At 47.8% G+C, this 12,642-nt stretch overlaps 1 protein-coding gene across 1 annotated transcript in view; it reads right to left on the reverse strand.

The window, feature by feature from the left end:
• caskin1 (CASK interacting protein 1) overlaps positions 1-12,642 on the reverse strand; it is a gene marked incomplete at both ends in the record, with an annotated part of 215,848 nt that overhangs the window by 57,119 nt on the left and 146,087 nt on the right. The window contains 5 exon segments of the mRNA XM_083650077.1: positions 367-484; positions 3,056-3,150; positions 10,232-10,340; positions 11,366-11,389; positions 11,391-11,475. Coding sequence (XP_083506203.1) covers positions 367-484; positions 3,056-3,150; positions 10,232-10,340; positions 11,366-11,389; positions 11,391-11,475 — 431 coding nt within the window.

Consider the following 12,642-nt stretch of genomic DNA (forward strand, 5'->3'; position numbering starts at 1 on the left):
ATATATATATATATGTTGACTGAGTATGATTGCTCTTTTTCCAACCTTCCAGCCACAAGCTGTGACATGTGGCTTGTCGGTCTTCTTTCTTCGTCTCCCTGCTTCTTTATCCTGCGTCTCTCTCTCTCTCTCTCTCTGTTTAGAATAAGTGTGTCTCACATTCCCCTGACTCATTAGCTCACACTTTGTCCAGTCAGTCAGCTGGAACTAATCTACAGTGTTGGTCACACTTTGTCTCTTTTGCAGTGTATAATTAATATATCACAGGCAACACACAGGCAAACATGCATGCACGGACACACGCGCACACACACACACACACACACACACACAGACAGACACGCACAGACAAGCGCACACGCACACCTGTCCGCTTGCTGATGACCTCCACCATGGTGGAAGGGAAGTAGCCCACTCGGTCATTTCCTGTTCGGTTGTCATGGATACAGCCTTTCCAGCGTCCGTCAGGGTGCTGCTCCAAAACCTGTCGGATAAACAACATATTGAAAACAACAATACTAAGTTCCATTTGAATCAACATGAAGACCTACCTGACATGGACATTCTTCTTTTTTTCTATTTGTAAAACATAAAATGATTGCCCCCCCCCCCATCTCACAGAAACATATTTCTGCCAAACAGCAATATGAAACTGTATATTCTATTCTAAGCATAAGTTGCACAAGATTTACCCGTCTGTCTCACCACTGTGTAACAGGTGTCAGGTGTCGGAGGGCACTCTGTCTCATGCCTTCTGGTCCTGCCCTTTTCTGGGCCAAAATATTTGACTGGTACTCTAAGACCTACAAAATAACCCTTCAGCCGGAGGCAGAACTCGCCATCTTCGGCTGCTCGGAGTCCTCTCTGGACTTCCCTACAGCTGTGCAACAGTCTCTGACACAGGGGACAATTGTTGCCAAGAAACTCATTCTGCAGAAATGGAAGTCCCCCTCTCCACCCGCTTTTCAGCTGTGGTTGGTGTTACCGAGATTTGCTAGAAAAAGGAAATTTCACCCTTTCAAAACCCTTACTACTGTACTGTACAGTCAACCATGTGACTTCATCTAGCTAGTTGGTGAAGAGCTGAAATGCTGTTGATCTTTCTAGCAGATCGAGGTAAATTTCAGACTTGAAAGCAATGTTCTGTGTTGTCTGAGGTGAAATGCAAATGAACTAGAGTCACATGATCAAATGTCTCATGTCCACTTTAACCTATCACTTCACTCCTTAAGTGAACCACCAATATTGACAGCCTGGGTATGTGGAGATTGACAACGCAGCAGTCCGCGGGGAAGAGCTGGCGCTGACTGCTTCCTGTTCACTTTTTGATATGATATAAGTTTGGAAAATTAATGTGGTTATTTATTCAAAACCTCTCAACTCTGAATGTGGTTATTCAAAACCTCTAAACTCTGTCAATCAAGAGTGACCTTCTATGTTACAAATGACGAGGAGCAGTGAGCAGTGAGCAGGAGAAGTGTAGATATTTGATTTGAGACACAGTAGGGTAACAGTTGATTTGAGACACAGTAGGGTAACAGTTGATTTGAGACACAGTAGGGTAACAGTTGATTTGAGACACAGTAGGGCAACAGTTGATTTGAGACACAGTAGGGTAACAGTTGATTTGAGACACAGTAGGGTAACAGTTGAAAGTCTAATAAAATAGAGACGCTCAAGTAAAGTACAGATGATACAGTCACAGAGTTCTTGGACTTTGTTGACTTTCTGTATCCTCTGGTCAAGTTGACCTGGACTGGAACAGGGCCTGGAGCTCCCTCTAGGGACCGTAACGGGCACTCGCAGGGAGGAAGGCTCAGCTTTATACTGGCTTTACTGTAATCTAAACTACATTACAAAAATCTGCCCACTCTGCAACTAATCCTACAGAAATACAAGACTCAACCATTCCTCTTGGAAGGAGGAGAGGACTGTCACATTAGCTGTGTTTCCATTACAGTTTTTCGCAAAAGAATTGCGATATTTCTACAACTTCGACAATGTACAATTGCGACTTGTAGGCGTTTCCATTGAAGTTGCGTTTGAGTGATTCCCCGTTGCAGCAGCTGCCACAGTGATTACGCACGGGGATCTGCCCCATATCCCGTCCCCTGCATGCTCAAATCCAACCAATGGTCAATGGAAATCCCAACATGAAGTTACAATGCATATAAACGAGCCTGATTATCAATTCAAAAGAAAATGAGTCGCAAAATGTTGCTGGCTGCGTGAATGCAGTCAGCGCGACAGGCAGAGGAAAAAAGGTAGCCTAATAGCCTACAACTGGTCCGATTTAGAGATGGAGGGGGGAAAAGGCTGATTTGGTTCTATAATTGCACCTGAAACGTGTGCAATGTATTAGCCTACTCACAGTCACTGTATTCACTTCAGACAGCACCACCGCACCAGTGTGTGCTTTTCATCCTCTCATCTCGCCGCTGTGCCAAATGCGCGCACACAGGCAGCCTGCTGTCACCATGGACCGATTTCTGCCATTAAACATTATCTAATTTGCCCGGCTACGCTTTTGCACAACACTCGTCTTTCTGCTAGGTAGCGTTGCTTCAAAGTTTTCCACTTGCTGCAGAGGTTTTGACACGGCTATCGAACCTTACTTACCAAACTTATTTTCCGCTCCTTTTCCAAGGGATAATATGGGTCACATGACGTGCAAATGCGAAAAATGTGTTTCCATTACACTTTTGCGATAAACTGCTATATCGACACGTCTGAAAAACCACCTCATGAGAGCGAAAAAACTTTTTGCGATATTTGGGAGGTTTTTCGAAATTCACGTGTTTCCATTACCCAATTTCTATTGCGATATTTAGATTTTGCGCATTTCTGAGGGTAATGGAAACACAACTATTGTTAGTATATTAGAACTTGCATATTCAAAGTTGAGACTATACAGCAAAGCTACAGGATGACTGCAGAAAGCTGGACGTCTCAAAGCTTTATACATACAGTGCTGTAGAAACACAACTCTGCTAACATCACTTTACAATGTGTGTGTGTGTGTGTGTGTGTGTGTGTGTGTGTGTGTGTGTGTTACCGTAATGACATCTCCCGCTTTTATGTTGAGGCTTGTCAGGTCATAGTTGTTGCAGTAATCTTTCGTAGCCCGAACCTGAAGGGCTGCTGATGCATCTGAAAGAGAGAGAGAGGGGGGGGGGGGGGGGGGGGGAATAAAGAGAGATAAAGAGAAATAAACTTTATTACCACTTTGCCAGCACATTAAGATTCACATTATCCTATCTATAACATGGGCAATAAAATAGCTTGAATGATAACTCATCAAAGCCAGAATGCTAGTAGCGTGGTATCCAGGCCCTATGAATCACAGTTTTCAGCGAGATATATATATATATATATATATATACATATATATATAGTAAGTAAAACTATTTTTTACAAGCACTTTCTGACATTTCTATGCAAAAATAGATGGTGGATGAAATCTCTTGGTGCGTACTGTATGCCTAAACCAGAAGTGGGTGTGACTTTGGCTTGATCCAGCTTACCTCTCAGTAGCTGTTTGATCTCCCTGCTGGCCTGTGTTGCAGTAGCTTACCTCTCAGTAGCTGTTTGATCTCCCTGCTGGCCTGTGTTGCTTACCTCTCAGTAGCTGTTTGATCTCCCTGCTGGCCTGTGTTGCAGTAGCTTACCTCTCAGTAGCTGTTTGATCTCCCTGCTGGCCTGTGTTGCTTACCTCTCAGTAGCTGTTTGATCTCCCTGCTGGCCTGTGTTGATCCAGCTTACCTCTCAGTAGCTGTTTGATCTCCCTGCTGGCCTGTGTTGCAGTAGCTTACCTCTCAGTAGCTGTTTGATCTCCCTGCTGGCCTGTGTTGCAGTAGCTTACCTCTCAGTAGCTGTTTGATCTCCCTGCTGGCCTGTGTTGCAGTAGCTTACCTCTCAGTAGCTGTTTGATCTCCCTGCTGGCCTGTGTTGCAGTAGCTTACCTCTCAGTAGCTGTTTGATCTCCCTGCTGGCCTGTGTTGCTTACCTCTCAGTAGCTGTTTGATCTCCCTGCTGGCCTGTGTTGATCCAGCTTACCTCTCAGTAGCTGTTTGATCTCCCTGCTGGCCTGTGTTGCAGTAGCTTACCTCTCAGTAGCTGTTTGATCTCCCTGCTGGCCTGTGTTGCAGTAGCTTACCTCTCAGTAGCTGTTTGATCTCCCTGCTGGCCTGTGTTGCAGTAGCTTACCTCTCAGTAGCTGTTTGATCTCCCTGCTGGCCTGTGTTGCAGTAGCTTACCTCTCAGTAGCTGTTTGATCTCCTGCTGGCCTGTGTTGCAGTAGCTTACCTCTCAGTAGCTGTTTGATCTCCCTGCTGGCCTGTGTTGCAGTAGCTTACCTCTCAGTAGCTGTTTGATCTCCCTGCTGGCCTGTGTTGCAGTAGCTTACCTCTCAGTAGCTGTTTGATCTCCCTGCTGGCCTGTGTTGCTTACCTCTCAGTAGCTGTTTGATCTCCCTGCTGGCCTGTGTTGCAGTAGCTTACCTCTCAGTAGCTGTTTGATCTCCCTGCTGGCCTGTGTTGCAGTAGCTTACCTCTCAGTAGCTGTTTGATCTCCCTGCTGGCCTGTGTTGCAGTAGCTTACCTCTCAGTAGCTGTTTGATCTCCCTGCTGGCCTGTGTTGCAGTAGCTTACCTCTCAGTAGCTGTTTGATCTCCCTGCTGGCCTGTGTTGCAGTAGCTTACCTCTCAGTAGCTGTTTGATCTCCCTGCTGGCCTGTGTTGCAGTAGCTTACCTCTCAGTAGCTGTTTGATCTCCCTGCTGGCCTGTGTTGCAGTAGCTTACCTCTCAGTAGCTGTTTGATCTCCCTGCTGGCCTGTGTTGCAGTAGCTTACCTCTCAGTAGCTGTTTGATCTCCCTGCTGGCCTGTGTTGCAGTAGCTTACCTCTCAGTAGCTGTTTGATCTCCCTGCTGGCCTGTGTTGCAGTAGCTTACCTCTCAGTAGCTGTTTGATCTCCCTGCTGGCCTGTGTTGCAGTAGCTTACCTCTCAGTAGCTGTTTGATCTCCCTGCTGGCCTGTGTTGCAGTAGCTTACCTCTCAGTAGCTGTTTGATCTCCCTGCTGGCCTGTGTTGCAGTAGCTTACCTCTCAGTAGCTGTTTGATCTCCCTGCTGGCCTGTGTTGCAGTAGCTTACCTCTCAGTAGCTGTTTGATCTCCCTGCTGGCCTGTGTTGCAGTAGCTTACCTCTCAGTAGCTGTTTGATCTCCCTGCTGGCCTGTGTTGCAGTAGCTTACCTCTCAGTAGCTGTTTGATCTCCCTGCTGGCCTGTGTTGCAGTAGCTTACCTCTCAGTAGCTGTTTGATCTCCCTGCTGGCCTGTGTTGCAGTAGCTTACCTCTCAGTAGCTGTTTGATCTCCCTGCTGGCCTGTGTTGCAGTAGCTTACCTCTCAGTAGCTGTTTGATCTCCCTGCTGGCCTGTGTTGCAGTAGCTTACCTCTCAGTAGCTGTTTGATCTCCCTGCTGGCCTGTGTTGCAGTAGCTTACCTCTCAGTAGCTGTTTGATCTCCCTGCTGGCCTGTGTTGCAGTAGCTTACCTCTCAGTAGCTGTTTGATCTCCCTGCTGGCCTGTGTTGCAGTAGCTTACCTCTCAGTAGCTGTTTGATCTCCCTGCTGGCCTGTGTTGCTTACCTCTCAGTAGCTGTTTGATCTCCCTGCTGGCCTGTGTTGCAGTAGCTTACCTCTCAGTAGCTGTTTGATCTCCCTGCTGGCCTGTGTTGCAGTAGCTTACCTCTCAGTAGCTGTTTGATCTCCCTGCTGGCCTGTGTTGCTTACCTCTCAGTAGCTGTTTGATCTCCCTGCTGGCCTGTGTTGCAGTAGCTTACCTCTCAGTAGCTGTTTGATCTCCCTGCTGGCCTGTGTTGCAGTAGCTTACCTCTCAGTAGCTGTTTGATCTCCCTGCTGGCCTGTGTTGCTTACCTCTCAGTAGCTGTTTGATCTCCCTGCTGGCCTGTGTTGCAGTAGCTTACCTCTCAGTAGCTGTTTGATCTCCCTGCTGGCCTGTGTTGCAGTAGCTTACCTCTCAGTAGCTGTTTGATCTCCCTGCTGGCCTGTGTTGCAGTAGCTTACCTCTCAGTAGCTGTTTGATCTCCCTGCTGGCCTGTGTTGCAGTAGCTTACCTCTCAGTAGCTGTTTGATCTCCCTGCTGGCCTGTGTTGCAGTAGCTTACCTCTCAGTAGCTGTTTGATCTCCCTGCTGGCCTGTGTTGCAGTAGCTTACCTCTCAGTAGCTGTTTGATCTCCCTGCTGGCCTGTGTTGCAGTAGCTTACCTCTCAGTAGCTGTTTGATCTCCCTGCTGGCCTGTGTTGCAGTAGCTTACCTCTCAGTAGCTGTTTGATCTCCCTGCTGGCCTGTGTTGCAGTAGCTTACCTCTCAGTAGCTGTTTGATCTCCCTGCTGGCCTGTGTTGCAGTAGCTTACCTCTCAGTAGCTGTTTGATCTCCCTGCTGGCCTGTGTTGCAGTAGCTTACCTCTCAGTAGCTGTTTGATCTCCCTGCTGGCCTGTGTTGCAGTAGCTTACCTCTCAGTAGCTGTTTGATCTCCCTGCTGGCCTGTGTTGCAGTAGCTTACCTCTCAGTAGCTGTTTGATCTCCCTGCTGGCCTGTGTTGCAGTAGCTTACCTCTCAGTAGCTGTTTGATCTCCCTGCTGGCCTGTGTTGCAGTAGCTTACCTCTCAGTAGCTGTTTGATCTCCCTGCTGGCCTGTGTTGCAGTAGCTTACCTCTCAGTAGCTGTTTGATCTCCCTGCTGGCCTGTGTTGCAGTAGCTTACCTCTCAGTAGCTGTTTGATCTCCCTGCTGGCCTGTGTTGCAGTAGCTTACCTCTCAGTAGCTGTTTGATCTCCCTGCTGGCCTGTGTTGCAGTAGCTTACCTCTCAGTAGCTGTTTGATCTCCCTGCTGGCCTGTGTTGCAGTAGCTTACCTCTCAGTAGCTGTTTGATCTCCCTGCTGGCCTGTGTTGCAGTAGCTTACCTCTCAGTAGCTGTTTGATCTCCCTGCTGGCCTGTGTTGCAGTAGCTTACCTCTCAGTAGCTGTTTGATCTCCCTGCTGGCCTGTGTTGCAGTAGCTTACCTCTCAGTAGCTGTTTGATCTCCCTGCTGGCCTGTGTTGCAGTAGCTTACCTCTCAGTAGCTGTTTGATCTCCCTGCTGGCCTGTGTTGCAGTAGCTTACCTCTCAGTAGCTGTTTGATCTCCCTGCTGGCCTGTGTTGCAGTAGCTTACCTCTCAGTAGCTGTTTGATCTCCCTGCTGGCCTGTGTTGCAGTAGCTTACCTCTCAGTAGCTGTTTGATCTCCCTGCTGGCCTGTGTTGCAGTAGCTTACCTCTCAGTAGCTGTTTGATCTCCCTGCTGGCCTGTGTTGCAGTAGCTTACCTCTCAGTAGCTGTTTGATCTCCCTGCTGGCCTGTGTTGCAGTAGCTTACCTCTCAGTAGCTGTTTGATCTCCCTGCTGGCCTGTGTTGCAGTAGCTTACCTCTCAGTAGCTGTTTGATCTCCCTGCTGGCCTGTGTTGCAGTAGCTTACCTCTCAGTAGCTGTTTGATCTCCCTGCTGGCCTGTGTTGCAGTAGCTTACCTCTCAGTAGCTGTTTGATCTCCCTGCTGGCCTGTGTTGCAGTAGCTTACCTCTCAGTAGCTGTTTGATCTCCCTGCTGGCCTGTGTTGCAGTAGCTTACCTCTCAGTAGCTGTTTGATCTCCCTGCTGGCCTGTGTTGCAGTAGCTTACCTCTCAGTAGCTGTTTGATCTCCCTGCTGGCCTGTGTTGCAGTAGCTTACCTCTCAGTAGCTGTTTGATCTCCCTGCTGGCCTGTGTTGCAGTAGCTTACCTCTCAGTAGCTGTTTGATCTCCCTGCTGGCCTGTGTTGCAGTAGCTTACCTCTCAGTAGCTGTTTGATCTCCCTGCTGGCCTGTGTTGCAGTAGCTTACCTCTCAGTAGCTGTTTGATCTCCCTGCTGGCCTGTGTTGCAGTAGCTTACCTCTCAGTAGCTGTTTGATCTCTCTGCTGGCCTGTGTTGCAGTAGCTTACCTCTCAGTAGCTGTTTGATCTCCCTGCTGGCCTGTGTTGCAGTAGCTTACCTCTCAGTAGCTGTTTGATCTCCCTGCTGGCCTGTGTTGCAGTAGCTTACCTCTCAGTAGCTGTTTGATCTCCCTGCTGGCCTGTGTTGCAGTAGCTTACCTCTCAGTAGCTGTTTGATCTCCCTGCTGGCCTGTGTTGCAGTAGCTTACCTCTCAGTAGCTGTTTGATCTCCCTGCTGGCCTGTGTTGCAGTAGCTTACCTCTCAGTAGCTGTTTGATCTCCCTGCTGGCCTGTGTTGCAGTAGCTTACCTCTCAGTAGCTGTTTGATCTCTCTGCTGGCCTGTGTTGCAGTAGCTTACCTCTCAGTAGCTGTTTGATCTCCCTGCTGGCCTGTGTTGCAGTAGCTTACCTCTCAGTAGCTGTTTGATCTCCCTGCTGGCCTGTGTTGCAGTAGCTTACCTCTCAGTAGCTGTTTGATCTCCCTGCTGGCCTGTGTTGCAGTAGCTTACCTCTCAGTAGCTGTTTGATCTCCCTGCTGGCCTGTGTTGCAGTAGCTTACCTCTCAGTAGCTGTTTGATCTCCCTGCTGGCCTGTGTTGCAGTAGCTTACCTCTCAGTAGCTGTTTGATCTCCCTGCTGGCCTGTGTTGCAGTAGCTTACCTCTCAGTAGCTGTTTGATCTCCCTGCTGGCCTGTGTTGCAGTAGCTTACCTCTCAGTAGCTGTTTGATCTCCCTGCTGGCCTGTGTTGCAGTAGCTTACCTCTCAGTAGCTGTTTGATCTCCCTGCTGGCCTGTGTTGCAGTAGCTTACCTCTCAGTAGCTGTTTGATCTCCCTGCTGGCCTGTGTTGCAGTAGCTTACCTCTCAGTAGCTGTTTGATCTCCCTGCTGGCCTGTGTTGCAGTAGCTTACCTCTCAGTAGCTGTTTGATCTCCCTGCTGGCCTGTGTTGCAGTAGCTTACCTCTCAGTAGCTGTTTGATCTCCCTGCTGGCCTGTGTTGCAGTAGCTTACCTCTCAGTAGCTGTTTGATCTCCCTGCTGGCCTGTGTTGCAGTAGCTTACCTCTCAGTAGCTGTTTGATCTCCCTGCTGGCCTGTGTTGCAGTAGCTTACCTCTCAGTAGCTGTTTGATCTCCCTGCTGGCCTGTGTTGCAGTAGCTTACCTCTCAGTAGCTGTTTGATCTCCCTGCTGGCCTGTGTTGCAGTAGCTTACCTCTCAGTAGCTGTTTGATCTCCCTGCTGGCCTGTGTTGCAGTAGCTTACCTCTCAGTAGCTGTTTGATCTCCCTGCTGGCCTGTGTTGCAGTAGCTTACCTCTCAGTAGCTGTTTGATCTCCCTGCTGGCCTGTGTTGCAGTAGCTTACCTCTCAGTAGCTGTTTGATCTCCCTGCTGGCCTGTGTTGCAGTAGCTTACCTCTCAGTAGCTGTTTGATCTCCCTGCTGGCCTGTGTTGCAGTAGCTTACCTCTCAGTAGCTGTTTGATCTCCCTGCTGGCCTGTGTTGCAGTAGCTTACCTCTCAGTAGCTGTTTGATCTCCCTGCTGGCCTGTGTTGCAGTAGCTTACCTCTCAGTAGCTGTTTGATCTCCCTGCTGGCCTGTGTTGCAGTAGCTTACCTCTCAGTAGCTGTTTGATCTCCCTGCTGGCCTGTGTTGCAGTAGCTTACCTCTCAGTAGCTGTTTGATCTCCCTGCTGGCCTGTGTTGCAGTAGCTTACCTCTCAGTAGCTGTTTGATCTCCCTGCTGGCCTGTGTTGCAGTAGCTTACCTCTCAGTAGCTGTTTGATCTCCCTGCTGGCCTGTGTTGCAGTAGCTTACCTCTCAGTAGCTGTTTGATCTCCCTGCTGGCCTGTGTTGCAGTAGCTTACCTCTCAGTAGCTGTTTGATCTCCCTGCTGGCCTGTGTTGCAGTAGCTTACCTCTCAGTAGCTGTTTGATCTCCCTGCTGGCCTGTGTTGCAGTAGCTTACCTCTCAGTAGCTGTTTGATCTCCCTGCTGGCCTGTGTTGCAGTAGCTTACCTCTCAGTAGCTGTTTGATCTCCCTGCTGGCCTGTGTTGCAGTAGCTTACCTCTCAGTAGCTGTTTGATCTCCCTGCTGGCCTGTGTTGCAGTAGCTTACCTCTCAGTAGCTGTTTGATCTCCCTGCTGGCCTGTGTTGCAGTAGCTTACCTCTCAGTAGCTGTTTGATCTCCCTGCTGGCCTGTGTTGCAGTAGCTTACCTCTCAGTAGCTGTTTGATCTCTCTGCTGGCCTGTGTTGCAGTAAACTGGTAGACGATGTCCAGAGCCGTCTGGCTGTATGTGTTTCTCACTGTAGCATTGATACCACTCTGTAGGAAACAAAACCAAGATGCTTTGACATAAATATGTATGTCATATTTAATAATATACCTTATTTTGTTTAAAGCATCCAAAAGTATAGTGAAGTAATACAGAACAACTTTCAAAATAGACACAAATACACTCAGGGTTCAACGCAAAAATGCAGTAACTAAGGTGGTTAATGTCTGTAGCAAAATAGCTGGCACTACTCAGGAAACTCTGCCGGATCTTTACAACAAACAAGTGTGTAAGAAAGATACATCCATCCTGTCTGATTGTTCCATCTGCTTCCCTCCTCAGACTTCCACCACTTCTATTGTACGATTTACTTTCACTACTGTGTAATTGGCCTACGACTACTTTTTACTGTACGATTTGTATTTATATGCCCACTGTTTTATGTTTTACTGTATGTGTGCTTGCTACTGCACCAGCATTTGCCCCATTGGGGATGGGACAAATACAATTGTTGAATTGTATTTGGGTTATGAAGGTAAATAGGCTATGTCCATTGTCCAACAAGTTTTCTCAATTAATTTCCCTGTTTGCGATGTGATAAAAGTTTCTCAGTGAGTTATAGTTGATTGGCTCACTGAATTATCTGCTAATACCCAATTTTAGCAGCAGAATTTGATGTCCTGGCGTGGCAAGGCTGTGCGTAATGACATATCCAAAAGGAATTTTACTTTGCACTGCGCTGCGCAGCACGGAGATTATGGTGCGCCCAGCGCAGTGACATCCACACACATACATTCTCTCACTGTAGGCAGGGTGAACAGTAGAACACAGCTGTGAGGAGAGTGAAGCCTTTATAGCCTATATATATATATATATATATATATATATATATATATATATATATATATATATATATATATATATATATATATATATATATATATATTGATGTTGATTAATGTGCACTGTCCCTGATTAAAAAATGCAGAAATAAATGAAAAATGTATGAAGCCAGACTATAGAAAACCCCATGCCAGATCAGTATGAGAGACTTTTACGATGCGATTCCACTTACGTCCAGCAGGAGTCTCACTGCCTCGGGTCTTGCCACAGAGGGCGGCTTCGTGCAAGGCAGTGCCCGCCTTGGTCTGCCTGTTGATGTCTATACCGGCCTGGATCAACAGTCTGACAGCAGGGGAGAGAGAGTGCAGGAAGAGAGGGCAATGAGAGAGACAAGTGTGGGGTCAGGGTAAGGTGGATGAAGAGAGAGAGAGAGAGAGAGAGAGAGAGAGAGAGAGAGAGAGAGAGAGAGAGGGAGAGAGAGAGAGAGAGATTTGAATTTAAATGAATTAGAGATGAGAGAATACATTAAATGATAGTGGATAGCATGATTATAAGGCTGGGGTCAGAGAAGAACGTAAAGCAGGCCTGGAATGAAGTCATTTTTTATGGTAAGCCACTTTGGCCTTTGATCAATACAAATGTATTGATCATTGGAGCATTGGATATTAAAATAATTTTTCCCAGTCCTGTTTCCTCGACAAAATAAATATCCTAATAGAAAAATGAAGTGCTGCAGTGTGATACCGCGCATGTAAGATGGTCCAGACTGCAAAGTTAGTTCAATGTTCAGTAACGCACGGTACCATAAGTGTAAAGGTCTCATTATGCTTTCCGCATCAGCGAGGAACGCGAGTGTCCGCGCGGAAAAGTGACGTCAAATCAGCAGACACGCCCCTCCGCAAGGCTCCGTGCGGACGGTTTTCGAGCGGCCGTGCGCACGCCGAAATTTGTAACTACGCGGACGCGGACGGGCGGACAAAGTGGAGTTTTCAAGACTCGCGCTCAATTCCGCCGCAGAAAACCCACACAGAGTATACAAGCTGCACACGTTTCCTCGTCGGATTCCGTGTCTCTCATTTCCGTGCGGCCGGCCAAAGCGTCAAGCATAATCCAGGCTTAACCCAGGTTATTTTCTGTAGCTACAAAATACGGACCTCCCCTGAACACCTCACAGACAGTGTCTCTCTATCGGTCGATGCTACAATTGAGCAATGTTCCTTGCGGGAGTGGGAGAAGTCTCCCTCCAGTGCTGTTCACTTTACACGAGCCACACTTGCCCAAAACTGAAACATTCTTCCTCTTCCTTCACTTCTAAAGGACTCACTTTTAAGATGGCTCTATTCGTTACTAGTCTCTCGATGAAGTTGTCCAAATTGATTACTTTGTTTCTGTCTTAAGAAATATCTTTTCCATGTTAGCCTTAGATTCACTGGTGCTGCTGATGTCCAGTGTGATGATGGAAACACTGGGATTCACTAGTGCTGCTGATGTCCAGTGTGATGATGGACA

Source organism: Poromitra crassiceps (assembly GCF_964638095.1).
Source record: "Poromitra crassiceps genome assembly, chromosome: 13".
In the NCBI taxonomy this organism is placed as follows: domain Eukaryota; kingdom Metazoa; phylum Chordata; class Actinopteri; order Beryciformes; family Melamphaidae; genus Poromitra; species Poromitra crassiceps.